This window comes from Rhinolophus hipposideros, assembly GCF_964194185.1.
Source record: "Rhinolophus hipposideros genome assembly, chromosome: 13".
NCBI classification, from domain to species: domain Eukaryota; kingdom Metazoa; phylum Chordata; class Mammalia; order Chiroptera; family Rhinolophidae; genus Rhinolophus; species Rhinolophus hipposideros.
Genome location: NC_138059.1, coordinates 32,363,495 through 32,383,024, shown reverse-complemented (window position 1 = coordinate 32,383,024; position 19,530 = coordinate 32,363,495). Strand labels below are relative to the sequence as shown.

At 36.4% G+C, this 19,530-nt stretch overlaps 1 protein-coding gene across 5 annotated transcripts in view; it reads left to right on the top strand.

The window, feature by feature from the left end:
- Nucleotides 1-19,530, top strand: part of VPS13B (vacuolar protein sorting 13 homolog B) — a 765,148-nt gene that overhangs the window by 592,484 nt on the left and 153,134 nt on the right. For 4 of the 5 annotated variants that reach the window (XM_081070819.1, XM_081070821.1, XM_081070817.1 and 1 more), the window contains exon 36: nucleotides 2,737-3,132. In XM_081070819.1, coding sequence (XP_080926945.1) covers nucleotides 2,737-3,132 — 396 coding nt within the window. The remainder of the gene's footprint in view (nucleotides 1-2,736; nucleotides 3,133-19,530) is intronic. The other variant, XM_081070818.1, reaches the window with a different exon arrangement.

The following is a 19,530-nucleotide window of genomic DNA, read 5'->3' as shown; positions in this document are numbered from 1 at the left end:
CAGAATTTAGAAGCCCACATAGAACGATGTGTGAGCAAAGCAAGTAAAGTATTGGCCATTTGAATAAGCCAATCACCCTAAAATATTTTGCCTACCAGCCTCTTTCAATACCCCAAATTCTGCAAGTCAATAATAATGTCTTTGATCAAATGCTGCTTGTCTGGAAATTCCCATGCAAAAGAATGAAGTTGGACCACCTACCTCACATAAAACACAAAAGTTAATTCAAGAGGGATCATAGACCTCAATGTAAGAGGTAAAACTATAAAACTCATAAAAGAAAACATAAGTGTAAATATTTGTGATCTTGGATTAAGCAGTGGTTTCTTCATATGACAGCAAAAGCACAAGCAAAATAATAGATATATTGGACTTCAAAAAATGATACCTTCAAAAAAAACTTAAAAAACAATCTACCGAACAGGAGAAAATATTTGCAAATCCTGTATCTGATAGGGATTTATATCCAGAATATATTAAGAGCTCATACAATTCATTAGTAATAAGACAAATAGCCCAAATGATGTGAAAAGACATTTTTCCAAGAATATATACAAATGGCCAATAAGCACATTAGAAAATGCTCAACATCATTAGTCATTAGAGAAATACAAACCAAAATCACAATGGAATACCACTTCACACCACTAGGATGGTGGTAATCAAATATAACCTAGCAGGCTCACTCCTAGGAAGATACCTAAAGGAATTGAAAACATGTCCACAAAAAAAAATTACACATGAATGTTCATAACAGCCAAAAAGTAGAAACAACCCTTGCCCATCAACTGACAATGGATAAAAAAAAAAAAAAGTGATATACCCATATGATGAAGCATGATTCAGGCACTACAAAGAATGAAGTACTGATGATACATGTTTAAGCATGAATGGGCCTTGGAAACATTATGGTAACTGAAAGAAACCAGACACAAAAAGCCAACAGTGTATGATTCCATTTACATGAAATATCCAGAACAGGCAAATCTGTAGAGACAAGAAATTAAGTTAGGGGTTGCCTGGGACTGGAAGTGGAAAATGGATAAGGAGTGACTCTTAAGTGGTATGGGATTTTGTGTGTGTCCAGTGATGATAATATAATGTTCTGGAAGTCAATATTGGTGATGGTTGCACAATCTTGTGCAACTAAAGTATACTAAACTATACTAAAGTATACTATAAACCATTGAATTGTACACTTTAAGTAGGTAAATTGTATGGTATGTGAGTTATATGTCAATAAAATGATTTTTAAAAAGTAAGTCTTTTAAGTTAGGATGTTTGTTCCTCTTTGAAAAATATGGGGAGCAGGAAATTTTTTAATATTACAGAAGGTTAACTCAGATGTCTAACTCTTCAATGAACAACTAGTTAGAAGCAGGACTCGCAGTTTTGCTGGGCCTGATTAAGGAAACACAAGAGTAGGCACACTCAACAGAGATGGTACTCTGAGGGAGCCTGGGTAGCCAGGAGGAAAACCGTAGGTGCTGACATCTGAGGAAGGTGAGAAGTTTATCCTTGTGAAGAGAGATGGAGTCAATGAGATTATTAATAAAGAATATTAACTTTATCTGCTTAATAACTGCTATTCCTAGCATCACGTAAGATTTATTATATCTTCAGGCTCCAATGACAAGAACACTTGTTAGATTCAGTTAAACTCAAACATTTATTGAACATATGCAAGAGACTGTACCAGTCACAGGTATAAAGATGTATGACATGCTGTGCCTTCACAGTGCTTATAGTCTTATGTCTTATTAATAGTAAAAACAGAAGAAAGACGGTAAACTAAAAAGGCAAAATCAGAAATAACAAGGCTAGTTTTAATGTCCGGTGGCTAAGTGGCAGATAAGGACAACTGCTGGTATTTGTACATAGTAAATGGAGTATAGGTTTTAAGAAATTTCAGTCTACCACTGAGGAGGTATTTGAAATTTTATCAACGCAGAATATACAGGGAAAGGTGTAGGGACTCTTCTGGTTCACAAAAGAGAAGCAAACATTCTCTGCATAACTTGATCAGAGAATGGTAGGGGAGGCTACTTCAGTCAGTTGGATACATGTTTATTAACACCAGTATTTGCATCAAACTGCGTGTGGAATACTAGGGGACGTCCTTTTACTTTGGAGGAAGGGATGTCAGTTGCAGTAACGAACTGGAAAGGCTGCTTCCTTTTGCCGCTGTTGGAAGGGCAGAAGTAGGGTTTCCAGGCGGGAATTCCCACCCGTTCTCAGGAATTTTTTTCACTTTCTCATTCCCGAATCCCGGGAAAAGTTGGTCTGGAAATCGGGAAAATTGGCTCCTTGAACCCAGGTGGTTGGTAGTATCGGCCGTCACATTGCGGAAACTATTCGTCGTGGAGAACAGAAAACAGTTTATATCTCAGGATTTGGGAAGGGGGAAGCGAAAAAAATTCCTTAGAACGGGCGGGAATTCCTGCCTGGAAACCCTAGGCAGAAGTAGATGTCCATGTGTGGCCTCTATCAGGTCAGGCAGTCACATGAACTAAGACAGGAATACAGGCGTGTAAGTAGTCCAGGGAAAGTGTTCCTTCAAGTAACTACATGGAAAGAATACATAGGTGATGACGAGTAAAAGAATGACAACATCTGGCATTCTAATGAGTCCACCCACAATCCAGGTGTTGGGTAACTTGAAGCTTGACAGGGAGGTAAAGGCTTATATTCAATAAGAGAGCTTCAGTAATTTTCTTATCTTTTTCAATTCTATAGCAGACATCAGCTTGGATATATCAAAGCCGTTGAAAGCAAACCTGAGTTTCACCAAGCTGGATCAGATAAACCATTTTTTAAAGAAGATAAAAAGTGCACACAGTGAAGAGACGTCAGCCCTGTCCGACACCATGCTGCCTAAGGATGAGCTTCCAGCCTCCAAATGTTACCGTGGGAAGTTCTCTAAACCTAAAGTTTTTGGTGATGGAGCACAAAAGATTCCACTTCAAGAAAACATTTGGAGAACTGTTTCCTGCTTTCAGAAAATCTCAGTCCATACTACTCAGATTGTGGTCTCCATGGAAACTGTCCCCCATCCTCATAAACCATGCCTTTTAGCATCTTTATCAACTCTCAGTGGGAGCCTGATTGTCAAAGCAGCACAGAAAGTACCTGGTAAGTCACCAAAACAGGGAGAGGGAGATAATGGCATGACATGTTCACATCTGAAAATGCATCATTTTGATGATTTATATTATTTGGAGGTTAAAAGTTTTAAGGGCCATTAGCAATGGGGACATTTCTGGTTTGTGACCTTAGTGTAGAGAAAATTTTATAACAAATCCTTTGAGCTTAAGTATTTTAATGCCCTAAATAAAACAGGTCCTATCCACCTCTTCAGACATGTTTCCACAAGAGTCTTTAAAACTGCTCATTCCTAAATTTATTTTTACAGCTATAGTGGCACAACAAGAAATGGTTTTATGAACCATTCGAGTAGTGGTTCTCAAGAAATGGTCTCAGAACCCACAGCATCACGTAGGAACTTGTTAGAAATACAAATTTTCAGACCCTACCCCTGACCTGAATCAGAAGCTCTGGGCAAGGAGCCCAGAAATCTGTGTTGTGAAAGCCCTACAGGTGATGCTGGTGCACTACATTAGGTCATTGGTACTAGCAACCGATTTAAAAAAGAGAAACTGCCTTAATGGCAGCTGTGCTGCACAAAGTGTAGTAGAAGTCAGGGTGCAACTCTGCAAGGACAGTGCCACTGAGGACTATCGGGCGGCAGCACCTGGCCAGGAAGCGCTGTGCTTCATGCTTTGCCTGGCAGAGAGGCAAGGACCCTGCAAACTGAAAGTTGATGGGTGGAGAAGTGAGAAATTAACAGGCAGTGACATCCACATTTTCCTCTTTTGTTACCATGACTAAATTGTTACTTGCTTTTTCACACTGAACCTAAAAGGTGGGCTGAAGAAATGTGAGAAGGGAAAAAGAAAAGACAAGGCACAGGTGGGAAATAACAGTTTTCAATCACTGGAACTGCTACTGTAAAAGTTCAGGGCACAGTGCCAGAAATTTTACTTTGAAAGTAAAAGTAGCAAAAGGGAAACTTTTTTTTTCCACTTTAATTTACAGGAAAGCATTGGGGATAAAGGGATAGTGCAGGGGATAAAAATAAATCCTGAAACGATATGCAACTTAGTTGCTTACTAAGAAAGTAATTAAGTGGCAGCTGGAAACTAACTGTAACTTAGTTAAATAGCCAGTTTGGGCACAGTAGTTTAAGAGATAAAGAAAAAGTTTTAGAGTTGAGAAGTATGAATTTTAGGCCAAAAAATAAATGATTTATTTCTTTCTCACTAGAAATATTTGTGACCAAGCCAGCTAAAAGCACTGCATTTTTTTAATTGTCTTAAAAGTTAGAAATGAAAAATGTAAGATCCGTGGGACATGATAGATTATGAAATACTGGAGGCGAAAATGTCTGATTTATCCACAAATAAATTGCAACCCAGACAACACTGGGCCCGTTCCCACGCCTTTCCAGTTGTACCTTAATGATATAGCAGGGAAACGTTGGGACTCAGAATGAAAGAATTTAAATATATTGTACTCATTCTAGGTCCTTTTCTTTTTTTCATCCTCATTCCTTGTTTTATTCATTAGCTACTCATATTTTATCCACATTTAATTGTATCTGTCCTCGGTAAACATCTCTAAAATATAATTAAAATCTTCTCACTGAGCTATACAAGGTACTAGACTCATTCTGCTTTGTAACTTGTTTTTTGCCCCTTCACACTAGAAAAACTGTGTACCTTATACCTTTGTGCTCTTATACAATTATGCTCTTAAATCTAGTTAAACACAAAATGGAAACTATAGCTTTGACTAAGACATAAAGTATACAACTCTAACTGTAGTTTCAGCAAATGTTCTAAAATAGTTATTTGAGTCCACAAACCAAAACAAATTGAAGTTAGACATTTAATAGGAACAATTTTATTATGAGAGCTGAACAGACACCAAATTATTTTCTCTACATTTCTGCTTAATGTAATGGCATGCCCAAACATTTAAGACGATAACAAAGTCAGCAAAATAATAAATTATAATTAAGTGAAATGAGATTGTGTCAAGTTCTAGTTATTGCTGAAGGCTGATTTCTAGGAAATTGTAATTGAGAGATTACTACATATTTTTCAAAAATTGATTTTTTACTAAGTAAAACTTTTTAAAAGTAAAATACAATTTAAGCTTTTATTATATAGTTGAATACCTTAAAAATGCATGCTTTGCCAATTGGATGAAATTTATGCAAATATATATTCAAAGTATATTTTTGATAAGTTGTAAAAATAACCCCCTCCTAAAAAAGGAAAACCTCCTACCAGTAGTCATATTTCTTTTTGTATTTTTGAAGTGACATCATTCTGCATTCAACCAAAAATATTTATACTATATCTTTGAGCTCAACAGAGTTAATGTCAGATTTTTATAGTTTGAATCTAATACAGAAATACTTAACTGTGTCTCTGATTTTGCAGTTTATATAACTATGGGCAACATCTGCAGCAGCTGCACTTTTCAAATTCTTTGCTGAACCAAATCGAGCACAGTGACAAAAGTAGTCATCTCAGATGTGCTATTAAACAGAGAGAGAAACAGGGGCATTGCCGTGGCACAGGATAGCCATCTGCTGTACAGATGTTATTGTATAGAATGACTTACGATAAAATAATTGTAGAAAATTTTCATTAAAACCTCAACAATTTGCACTTGTTTATGCGAATCTGCATAACTCCCCAATGAGACAACACACTTGGGGTTTCTTTGGTTCTCACTCACTTTCTCTTTGATCCTTTTTGATGTGCTGACTTTAATAAACACAGTCAAAAACACTGTGCAAAAACATCATGGAAAAAACTACAAAGGAACAATTATAGCAGCAGAAACTACTCTAATCCCTAACTTACGCAAGCTATTTTTAGTGAAATATTTTTTTTAACACTCTTTATGTGACAATGTTATATAAACAGGGTAAAACAGTCCTCTCCAGATGAGTTTTAATTTAGGAGCTGAAATAGATTTGTAATGCTAGAGGAATCTTATGTTCTAAGTAATATTTAGAGAAACACAATGGGAATGTGTCGTAGGCATGTTTCCTCACTTCTGAAAGGTTCAAAAATATTTGATTTTGCCTAATGATTTTTTTTTTATCATCTAGTCTGTCATAAGATTATGGGAAGTATATGGAAAAGGGAATAATAAAAGAGTGAAGGGGGAAAGTTAATTTTCTTCCCAAGAAAGAAATTGTCAATACATTTAAATCTGAAATTCTTTCATATTCATTTACTGGTTTTACAATAAAATATGTACAGATTAGTCACTGAAATGTTTTCATTGTTTGAAACAAAATGAAATGGTTAAATATTTTCTTTCCCCTTTAAAAAAAATCTACAAGATTTTCTTAGTCTGTACTGTTCTGCAACCCTCAACTATGAGAGTTTCAGGAGACTTGATTTTTTTTTTTATTCCACTCTGCAGATGCTAGTTTAACAGTTACTTATAATAACCGAACTTGTATTTCAGCTAGCATACTTATGTCCTCGTGTATGTCTTCAGTAAAAGGGCTCTAAAGTTGTGATTTTATTAGACATAATGCTTGTATTTTTAAAGTTGGTGTATAATACTGCCCCCCCCAAAAAAGCCCTATGGTTGTGTTATCGATACCAAAATGAATCTCATTTAGAAATTACACCTTATTTTCTGAATCATTTTAAGGCAGATAATATTTCTTCTGCTGTCCATTAAATCCATCCCATTCTATAGTATGTTCTTTTAAAAAACAACCCCCTGTCTCCCCACATACACACACAGCACAGTCTCTTTTGCCACTTGAAGTACGTCGTTTTGGAGAGACCTTAAGTACGTCGCTATAAATTCTGAACTAGCAGTGTAGCACTTTCCACAGGCAGGGTGGGGAATAAGCTGTAGTCTTTTGCTCCTCTTGTCAGAGTTAATTATGGCTGTATTAGGGCTGTACTCCTTAGAGTTTGACAGGCAAGGGTGACAATTCAGGCTGTGAAATAGCTGTTCTTTAGGCTGCCTTGCTCTTCCCCAGGGACACTTAGATTAGCAAGCTCCATGTATATTAAGGAAAAGGGGACTCGGACATGCACCAGTTAGGTGGCACAAAGGGTTGGGAGAAGAGCCTAAGTAAGGCCTTTTGGGCTGGCATTTTAGTCAGAACTGGGAAAAAAGATGCAAGGATGCCCTTTCCAAAGGGACCAAGGGGTATTTACATCCATGCAGAAAGCAATGAACGGAACTCAAATTCTAGTCAAAGAGCTGTGGTTTAAATAACTTTCACTACCCCAGCCTCTGTCATCCAGATGTACTTATCTTTGTGTATAAACAAAAATAGGGGATAAAAGCATAACTATATTATTTTTCACATATACAAACGCCTCTTGTTCACCGAATTCAGGACCAATAAAATGTAAAGAACCTAAAGTTCCTTTTCAGATACTGAAAAGTGAAACCAAGTCATTAATTGATAAAAGTGGAACTCCAGCTTTTCATTCCATACTTAACTGGATCTCCTGAGGAAAATCTCTTAAGGCGTTGTCATATCCATCGGATGCTCCAGAGATGCAAGTAAGCCTAAGGGGAAATGAAGCATTAAATTAGATATGACTACCTAAAACACTGTGTTCCAACAACAGGCAATTTACAATACCCCAAAGGCTATTGTTACTTTTATAAAGAAACAGCATTTCTTTCCAAGGCCTGAACAATAGGAAATGAATACTTTGACAGTTAAAGCCAGAGGAAAACTTAACTTTTAAACAGCTACTGAGGATTGCAGTGGAAATACAGCTTGTAGACAGCTAGACAAATCACTAACCAGCCTTAATGAATAGTGTGGGCATCAGGGTCTTGTCATTTTTGACACTATGTCCTGAGTAGCTTAAACCCAACACTCAAAAAAAGGTAGAGACCTCATTGGGTCTGTAACATATGGGATTTCATTTATCATTTTGTTATACCTCGCAAGCGCAAAAGAAAGAGTAAAAGGGGATTATCTTGACAATGAAATGAGTTACTGAATCTTGTGATAATGAAAAGCAGAAGAATTCTAATTCCTTTCTATAGGCCCTGAGGTAGAGGTGCGTTTATAGTTTTGCAGAAGTAAAATGTAGTCAGGCAGGACAGATGGCCCAGAGTCCGTGAAACAGAACACCCCTCATCCCAGAAGTGAGCACCACTATTAATCCTGGTCAGATTCTCTCCTATTATTTTGTAACAAGGTTCAAAGTTGCTACTGATGAACTGGCATGTCCCTCTTTTTATACTCTTAAATTACCTGTAGATTCCTGAGTTTTTCAACAGTGATATTTTTCTGTGCATAGTGGTAGAATACTGAGATATTCCAAAAGATAGTAGAATTTAAGAAGTTCTAAAAATTTAAGGGGAAATAAGTAGAAAATGTAAGATTTTCAATTTATTTTCAAAATAATGTCCCATGTTATTTCTCGAATATGGTGGGAAGTAAAAACAATAAATGTATAAGATACTCCCTTGTGGAGTAATTCTTTTGTCCCCTTCTTTTTAGACATCACATGCAGTAGAAAAGAAATCCCAACATACAATTTTTATTTTCCTTGCTGTCATTTTTATCATAATATATGATTAGATAGAATTTTGAACAATAATAGCAATATTAATACTACTATTGTATCTATCTTCGTACACCCTCAAAAAGAGAGAAAAATTTTAGAATGTTTGATGTTTTACAAAAAAGAAACCACTAGTAGATACACACTTTTCAGGCATGTTTATACAGTTACTTATTCCCTTTGTTTAACCAAATTATGTTAATGCAGTCAGTCTTCTACATCTTTCATCTGGGATATTTAATTTTTTCTGTGATAAGGGTTTATACATTTTTAAGTGTCTGTTACGTGATTATTATTCTTCATGTACTTTTTGTTTTAGTGCTGGTTACCATTGCTGTTCTGGATGTCAATGGGAAGCCTTTGAAATATATAGGAGAGTAACTTTAGATATTTAGAAGATAACATTAGGTTGAATGTCTGATGTGCTAATTTCCAGGTTGCATAAAAAGTAAAAATCATATAATAAGCAACTCTCACGTGCTGTGTGCAGTGAACATGATGTACCTGCCCAGTCTTTCATGGAGGGAGATGAGCTCATCTCAGAGAGATAACCATCTCTGACTTTTTCTTCTGATTCATCACCGACCTGAACTCCATTTGAACCTTGTTAGACAAAAAACAAGCAGAATTCCTGGCCCAAGCTATAAAATATAATTAAGCCCTTTTGAAATGATGTGTAAAAGAACATTGCTGTACCCCCACTTATAACCACTACCACCACCGCAACCAATAAAGTTAAATCAAGCACTGCCTGTAATGGATTAAAATAATAAATGTTCCTGGATTTCAGTGTTTGAAGTACTTGAGGAAAACAGGCTCCCAGCAGCCCGGGTAGCTGAATGCGAGAGACATTTATTAATGACGAGTTCAAGGATTTGGCCTGTTTAAAATCATTACTTTCTGTTTACCGTGTGTTACGCATCTCTTATATTTTTACACAGCCCACATGTGTCCACGTGTAATAAGTAAAAGCTTTTTTTCACATAAAAGAATTGTTAATTGTGTAAATATGGTCCTCGTGGGGAATTCATGTCTTCGTAAAACTCTGCGTTCTTCTAATGAGAAATCCAGTACAGTTATACTCTTCCGAGTATATCCGCCTTCAAATCTTATCTCTAGCTAAATTAGTCTATTTCTTCCTAATGTTTTTAGTTACCAAATTCCAAACTTAATCTAGACTACTAGAAAAATGTTGCCCTTAGGTTATATATTTTAGACTTGTGTCCCATTGCACTGAACTTGGTGTCTTATGTACTATAGCAAAAAAAAAAAAAAAAAAACCACAGAAAAATCAATGCTTTTTATTTCTTCTCCTGGCTTTAACAAAGGTATGGTAAAGAATTATTTCTCTAGATTTAGATACATTGTGGGGGAGGAATGACCACTGATAAAAATTTCCCATGTGCACATATTAAAACAGTGTTCCTTGGACAGGAGAAAAAAGGACCTTTGAAACAACAAAAATGCTATCAGTTAACATGAGGATATCTCTGTGCAAAATGCCATTGAAGAAGAAAGTTTCCAGTCCTAGTAATTAAACACTAGAGGTCTTTTTCTTACCAGCTTCTCCTCTGCCTCCTTGATAGCACCTTATAAGTTAGTATTAGGTGAAATGGACAAGAATTATTATAGCCCCCAGCCCTGGGATTATGGAAAAAGAGATTACAAGTGAATCTCTATCCCCCACTCTACTGAATTTGTGACAGCCTTTAGTTTTCCTGTGGTCACAGCAAATTGCTCTCTCATCCACATAAGCCAGTAGGCTGTTTGCTAGGAACATTTTTATCACAGCAACCTATCAGTGATGAGTGGCTGAAGATACATCTTAGATGGTTTTTTTTTCTCTCTTGATGGGCCCCTGGACTTGTAGGCTATATTGGCATAATATACTGAGTCTGTGCATGACAGCTGGGGACAGGAAAAGCATTTATTCACAATCCTGTTACCAATTGGAAAAATGAAATTATGGAGCGCTGACAGCAGTAGTTTTTATTAAGCAACATGGTGCTGGAAAGAGGCAGACACAATCTGAATCCCAGCCCTGCTACTACTACTGGCCGTTGACTGTGGTAAAAGTTACAACTTAGCTCATTTCCAAAATGAAGGCAAAAATACTTAATTCACATGGCTGTTGAGAAGATTAGGAGAGATGATGTATGCAGAGGACCCTGTACATTCATTGGCACAAATGTATTAAAATCCTCAATAAACCTTGGTCTGTTTTGTATCTTCCTCTCCCACCTCAGTCACACCACGTGAATGCTGAGGCCATAGATCATTAAATTTTAGAGCTGAAAATTATCTTCAAGATCATCCTTTTCTTTATGAAGAACACTTTTTATCCATTCCCTCATGGACCTCATGAGCCAAACTGCATCTAAGATGACATAGCTAACATGACTGTACCAACTTGACATGAGTGTCATATGCCTCTGCAGCCCTGTTCAGACAAATCTGTGATTGCTCTCAGTCTCTTTGACATCCTGACAATGGACCATCATTACTGTGTGGGACTCCGAAGTATCAGACAACCCTGGGTTGAGGCCCCTTGAGATAGTCCTAACTCCTTCATTGAGTTAAGGGCGCAGAGATTAAGTGATTTGCCCAGGGATAATCTGAGGCAGAGTAGGGGCTTCAACACATGTCTCCTGGCTTCTGGTCTTTATATTACACAAATCTTTAAAAACCCGGGTTACGTAGATTAAGATGAGTTTCTAAGCCACTGCAGTAAATTACTTAAGTCATTTTGCTTTCAACATTGTTAGAATAACTTTATACCAATTCTTCCATCCATGTCACTTATTTGGAAAAAAATTGATTCACCGGCAGTTTCCTCATGTAATTAAATTAACCAGCCACTGTATTCATCTAAGAACCTGTGGAATATATATTTGCTGTTGGTCTTTCCTCTCTGGGCAGGTTGTTATACACTTTCTACTATGCAGATCTGCCGGTCTGTTTTTTTCTTTTTAAACATAGCCACATGATCCAATCAAGTTTTATTTTTCTAATTAACTGACACAACTGTAAAAACAGTGAGCATGGTGGCAGATTGGAAGGGAAGAAAGAGGCAAAGCATATCCTCCATCACCCTTTGGTATTTTTAGTTTAGATTTTCTAGGATCTGAGAGTTTTAAAACATTTCTCAAAAAAATACCTTTCCCAGACAAGGGCCAAGTATAAATAGCCAATTCAGCAGACATTTTCGTCTTTCGTGAGTAATTCTACCTTAATGTGAAAGAACAAAAGTACTCCTGTTTCTGCTACTTGTCATTATTTTAAATCCAAAGGAAGAGGATTGGATTAGACTTGGGGTTCCAGCTTACCAATAAAGACAGGGTGAGGGTCCCCAGGAACTGGAAATCTCACCTGAGAGAAATCATCAGGTGCTTTGGAGAAGGGATACATGTTAGCAGGCAGACCACAGAGCTGGGCTCCCATTTCCATGGCTAGACATTGTAGTAAAGTTGTTGGGAAACACCAGCATCCCTTTCTGCATAAATATCAGTATCCATGTTGGTCTCTAACAGTTTTGTTATGTTTTCCATATATCAATCTTATCCCATATTTTAGTTTGCTATATTTTTAGATACAAATGTATAGGCGTATTAAAAAATAGGGTGTAATTAAATAGGATCGGATCAAAGTACATATTCTGATCAAGAGGGGAAAAACAAGGGGGTTTTTTCATCATCAAAGAACCCAAGTGCCATTTTTATGTGCTACGACATAATTAATTGAAGGAATTAGAAATGGAAAGGTTTCTAATCATCTCTTTAGGGACCATACTTACAAACATTTTTTTTTCTAGTCATCTATCACTTATGGTCAGCTTTTCACGGATCACACTGATAAAAGATTTTTTCTTTCTCACTTTTTGAAGTATCATGATGTTTCACTGTTATGCAGATCGACTTGTGGATGTATCTGACATGTTTGCTAATTTTCTAGTAGCCTTAGATTACTTCCAGCTGGATAAAAAAAAAAATACCTGGATATACTTTGCTAGCATATGTCATCATTGAGGACTCTTTCTAATGACATACAGAAGCTTGATTTAGATTGCATTTTGCACAGTCAGCATGTGGAGGATAGGAGCCTTACTATGGATCTACTGGAAACTGATGAAGTAGGGCTGGCAGCATTTTGTAAACATTCTCCAAAACAAGTGACTTGCATTTATTAGCCTTCTGAAGGAGTATTTTAAAGGCCATGAAACTATTTGTTCCTTGAACTAAATTTTTACCTTCGATAAAAAGTATGTCAGTATGTAAACAAAGCAATTTATTTCTGTTTATCATACCAGTTATTTCTGAAATTACTTCTCAATGTTGCTACACCTCATTTAGTTTAATTAAATATCTGCCATTAGTTTGCCAGAGCTGAAATTTAAAATATAAACAGATTTTTGAAAAGCGCCAGTGGAAAATCAGGCAGAAGAGCTTTCTGTTGAATGGAGGGAGATAGAAGAGTTTCTATCATCAGTCAAAATGACCTGGTCACAATGCTAAATGCATTGTGGGGTCTTGGATTGGATCCTGGAACAGGAAAAGGACACGAGAGGAAAAACTGGTGAAATTTAAATAAGGTTTATAAATTAGGTAGTAGTATTGTATTGGCGTTAATTTACATTTTGAGAACCAAAGTATACGAAAGTTGTTAATAGTAAGAGAAGATGGGTGAAGGATATCAAAGTTGAAGAATATCAACTTTGCTGAAAGCCTAAAATTATTGCAAAATTAACTTTCTAAAAATGACCTGATCATTGATTACATAAATATTTTTAATAATATTCATGCTTTTAAAGTTTAAGTGATCGTTTTAAATCTTACACTTTCAAAGCATATTTCTTTAATTTTTTTCCCCTCTTTTTTTTTGGAAATTTAGGGGGAAATTTAAAAGTACAGAAAATGTCATTCATGCAGAACACATCAAACACCTACACACTCACCAGGTAGAACAAATATAAACATTTTGTCATGTTTTCAATACATACATAAAGGGAAAGAGAGCGATAAAGGTCACAAAATTATTCAGCCTTCTCCAATGTCCCAATGCTAAAAAGATAGCTTTTTATAATTTTTACTTGTAGTCATTTTCTCCAACAATGCATTAGTCCATTAAGATAAAGGATAACACATGCTTTTAACTCACTTTCTATTGCCATATATACCAGATTTTGAATGTATAAGTATCCAACTTACACAGTCTTGATATTCTCTGTGGCCCTGGGTTTATGTGTGTGGTAATATATAAAATAAGATTCATTCTATCCCAGAGAAGACATTTAGCATGTTTCCTGATGAAAAAAAAACAAGAGGGAGGGGATGGTGTCCCATAGGCCAACTTCTTAAAGTGAAAGAAAGGGAAAAAGAGAATTAATAACCCTGTCATGAGTCCCAGGGATTATTTTCATATTTTGTGGTAAAAATGTGGTTAGGTTTACCGTTTATAAATGACCCTTTGGGAAATTCATCACTACTCTTTATTATTAAGTTATCACCGTAATCTCTCATTACTGGTCATTTACACCAAGATCAAAACCACTGTTTTTCTATTGTTTTGTTGTAGCTTTTTAAAAGTGTAGCAGGATATGTTCAAAAGGAAATGGAGACTCTATTTTAAGCTTAAAAATTGGTACTTGTCGACCTTTCTGTGGTCCACAGATAACTGGATCCCCTCATTGAGGAGCAAAGCCACAGTAGGCTGGTGTGTATAGTGGGCAGTTAGGCACATGGGAATGAATTAAATTAGTTGTGTGTTTCAAAAGTGAACCACACCTTATTTTCTTGGAGGTATATGGCACAAAAGAAAAGAAAGGGCACAAAAGAGACTGACCAGGGCACATTTTCATCTGTAGGTCATGTGTTTTCTTAATGCACTTAGGCAGTGCCTGTTTCTGTGTCCTCACTGCCAACATAGCATCTTCAATTCTCAGTGCCACCTGTGTGTTAAACAAGCCTATGATCGATCAATGCTGGAAGACCGGAGATCTAGGCAAGTTCAAACTATAGAAGGATTAGAGAAAGTAAGGGGTAATAGTAAGGGGTAAGCTATTGGGGAAAGGAATGAAAGGAGAAAGAAAAAAAATGAACAGCCACTTACACGTACATACTCAATGAAATACTTGATCAGAATGAGAGAATTGACAGCACATAAAGTGAATTAAAAGCAGCAAAAAAGAATGGGGTTTGTATGATAATAGGGAAGTGTTTGTTTTTCAACAGTTCACTTGCATAACAGAGTCAGTATTATAAATGTTGGTTGTCTTCCCCCCCACCCCCCGTAGTACTTACTGAGATCTCAAAATTTGAGGCTAACAAATTGCCAAGAAAAAATCTGTGAAAGAAAATTGCAAATCATTCACCCTTTATCTTTGTATATCCAGTATATATATGGTAGATAACCAATAAGTTGTTGGTTGAATAATGAATACCTGCGTGCATAAATATCAAGTTGGAGGTGATCAAGGTTATCCAAATTTTTTATGGACAGAAGCATGGGAGAAACACTTGTTTAAGAATTAAACATGGTTACAGATACTGTCATAAGAAATTATCCTTAAAACTATAAGAGTAGGGCCGGCCTGGTGGCTCACGTTTTTGGAGCACGGTGCTCCTAACTCCGAAGTTGTAAGTTCAATTCCCACACGGGCCAGTGAGCTGCGCCCTCTGCAGCTAACATTGTGAACAATGGCTCTTCCTGGAGCTGGGCTGCCCTGAGCAGCCGGAGGTCGTCGTGAGCTACCCTGAGCTTCCACCGGCTGCTGTGGGCTGCTGTGTGCTGCCAGGAACTTGAGTGGCCGGCAGCCGGCGAGAGCTTGTGAGAGCGGCCCTCAGCCCAGGGGTTAGGGGGAGAAGCACAAGGCTCATAATACCAGCATGGGCCAGCGAGCTGTGTCCTACAGAACTAGACTGAAACACAATGGCTTGAACTGGTGTGGTGGGGGGAGGCAGAAAAAGGGGGGAAAAAAACCATAAGAGTAGACAGTTTCACTGAAATAAGAGATTGGAGGTTGGTGGAGGTTGAGAACAGAAGACTGAGGATTGACCTTGGAAATCCCTTTAGTTAGAGAATGTATATCAGTTCATGTGGTTTGGGTTATAAATGGCAGAAAATGCAACTTAAACTGGTTTAAGCAGTCTCATTTAGGTAAAAAAAAAAAAAGCTTAGGACCAGTGCTATCCTTAGGCACGGCTAATCCATTAGATCTTCTGTATTACACAGCTGCAGCCTCGGGCTCCATCCATATGGTAACTACCAACAGCTTCACACCCTTCGTTTTCTTCAAATTAGGAATCAAGAGGAAATTTTACTTTTCCCAAAAGTTTTGTGCTTCCTTGGTTTTCATTGAATCTCATGCTCATCCCTAAACCAAATGAAACTTCAGAAAGTATCAAACGTGAAAATCTAGAATATAGCACGATCCCAGCCCTAATAGTCTACTTCCTGGAAAACTGGTCATTAGATTCTTGTTGTTGTTGTTGTTATTATTATTATTATTATTATTATTATTATTATTATTGAAGTTTATTGGGATGACAATGGTCAACAAAACCACATGGCTTTCAGGTGTACAATTCTGTAGTACATCATCTACAGGTTGCATTATGTGTTCACCACCCATAGTCAGCTCTCCTTCCATGACGATGTATTTATTTGATTCTGATATTGCTGGAACACAGCTGTGGCTGGGTCAATGCCTGACTCAATTGCAAGGTGTCTGTATCTCAGACACGTTGTGTCTCCTGCCTCATCAGTGCTCATCTGAGTCTGGCCTGCTTTCTTTCCTCTTGTTCCAGGCTCCCAAATGTTTGTCTGACCTTTAGCTTCCTAATTCTGGCCATTTTCCTGAGCTTTCAGTCCCTACTTTTATCATTACTTTACTGAGAATTCTAGGTCTCGTTCTTCCTACCCAAGCAAAAAAAAATAGAATTTGTGTAAAGTTGGGAAATGTTCATGTGTTTAAAAGTGTATACAGTGACACAAAAGCTGTCAACATTTCTACATTGTTTTTGTAATAATTCAAGTCTAGAATTTTTTCTTACATCCCTTCTCACCCCAGTCAGTAAATGCACAAACTTCTAATTGTATAACTTTGGGGAGTTAAGAAGAGCCTTCTATCGACCCTACTTAGGTTCTCCTTTGAGAAAGATAGACACATTCTGAGGAATATAGCATAAGGTATAATGAAACTTTTGTCATGTGGACTAGTTTTTTTAGGCAAAATCTCAGAAACTAATTTAAGACAGTACAATATTGGTATTTTGAAGTAATTCCTGCATAGTAGAAACAGCAAGATCCAAATTCTGTATGTATTAAGTTACTTCTACAAAGGAGATTTTATCATATGCTTACAAATACCTTTTTGTAAATGAAAGCTGCTATCGAATGAGAAAGGTAAATGTCTAAGCTCCAGACAAAATGTTGTCAGGCCTATTTTTAACAAGACTTCTAGAGATAAATGAAACCCTTTCTTTTGATAGTCTTTTCATTGATAATTACCTTTGCTTCCCCAAAGTTGTCTTTTATGTCGGTCTTAGTTCTGGCTTTAATTGTGACCAATCACTCCAAAGTGATGTTTTAGGGGTAATTAGGAATAAACACATCAGAAGTGTTGCTTGGCAGGTTTCTCAATGTTTTTAGGAAGAGGCCACAAATAATGAAAGGGAGAAGGCTAGAAACCACCTGTGGTGTTGGACTAGAACCAGAGGTATCAACGTGAATTCACGAGTTTTAATATATTTAGTGATAGATACAGAAATATAGATGTGTGTGTGTACATAAGTAGTATGCATACATACGAGGTCTGACAATTAAGTTCGCGAACTCATTACAGTGATGTTGCTAACCTTTTTTTTAATATCAGAGGAATTATTCATTATGAATTTGTACCAACTGGACAAACAGTTAACCAAATGTACTATTTGGAAGTGCTGAAAAGGCTGTGTGAAAAAGTTAGACGACCTGAGCTTTTCTCCAACAATTCATGGCTCTTGCATCACCACAATGCAACAGCTCACACGGCACCGTCTGTGAGGGAGTTTTTAGCCAGTAAACAAATAACTGTATTGGAACACCCTCCCTACTCACTTGATCTGGCCCCCAAAGATAAAGGAAATATTGAAAGGAAGACATTTTGATGACATTCAGAACATCAATGGTAGTACGACGACAGCTCTGATAGCCATTCCAGAAAAAGACTTCAAAAATTGCTTTGAAGAGTGGACTAGGCCCTGGTGTAAGTGCATAGCTTCCCAAGGGGAGTACTTCGAAGGTGACGTAGTGATATTCAGCAGTGAGGTATGTAGCACTTTTTCTAGCATGAGTTCGCAAACTTAATTGTCTGATCTCGTATACTTCTTAGCCTTCCGGGCCTAACTGGGAACAGTGACATTCTAGTGCAGTGAGTATACCTATCACTTATCCTTTGCATTATACATAACATTCTTCAACAAATGAAATCAAAAGTCTGCAGAAATAGCTGATGGCAGAGATGGGATGGGAAAAATACAAAATGAGCCTGGAACATCTTTTTTTTCTTTTTAAAAATAAAAATGGCTGTATTATTTTTCTCAAAAGAAAAATGCCATATATATGCTTGTTGTAAAAAAAATCAAACAATGTTGGAAAATATAAAGAAGAAAGTATTTTATGTACTCTTTTCAGATTAGTGATAGTAACTCTTCAAAAATCAAAATCGTATTTGTCGCAAATATTTTTCTGTTTGTCGTTTGTTTTTTTAATTACACGGGTGGTACATTTTTTTATGAAATAAAATTTATCAGGTTTTCCCCTTTTCATTTCTCGCCTTTGACTCATGATTAGAAAGGCTGCAATTTTCCCTGGATAATAAAAATGTTTATCTTTTCTCCCCTTGTTACTTTTTATTTTAATTGACATATATTGAAATATGATATCCTATTGATTTCAGTATGTACATGATTTCACATATGTACATATGATTTCACTATGTACATCATAGTGATTCAAATGTTTATATACATTATGAAATGATCCTCACAATAAGTCTGGTCACCATACAAAGTTATTACAGTACTATTCCCTGTGCTGTACATTACATCCTCATGACTTAATTATTTTAAAATTGGAAGTTTGTACCTCTTAATCCCCTTCACCTACTGTGTTTCCCCGAAAATAAGACTTAGCCGGACGATCAGCTCTAATGCATCTTTTGGAGCAAAAATTAATATAAGACCTGGTCTTATTTTACTATAAGACTGGGTCTAATAATATAATATAGTATAATGTAATATAAAGGGGTGCATATGTCTCTTCAAATTGTTCTTTTTATTTGTTTGTTTTGGATAAATACCCAGAAGTGGGTAGTTCTATTTTTAATTTTTTTTTGAGGAACATCCACAATGTTTTCAATAGAGGCTGCATTAGTTTACATTTCCACCAACAGTATGCAAGTGTTCTTTTTCTCCACATCCTCACCAACATTTGTTATTTTTTTGTTTTTGATAATAGCCATTCTAACAGGTGTGAGGTGATATCTCATTGTGGTTTTGATGTTTATTTCCCTGATGGTTAGTGAAGTTAAACATCTTTTCATGAGCCTGTTGGTCATCTGTATGTCTTTGGGAAAATGTCTATTCAGTCCTCTGCCCATTTTTTAATTGGGATTTTTTTTTTGTATATTAAGATGCATAATTTTTATATAGTTTGAATATTAACCCCTTATCAGATGTATGATTTGCAAATATCTTCTCCCACTCAGTAGATTTCCTTTTCTTTTTGTTGATGGTTTTCTGTGATATGCAAATGCTTTTTATTTTCATATAACCCTATTTGTTTATTTTTGCTTTTGTTGCCCTTATTTGAAAGACTGATCCAAAAAAAAATACTGCTAAAACTGATATCA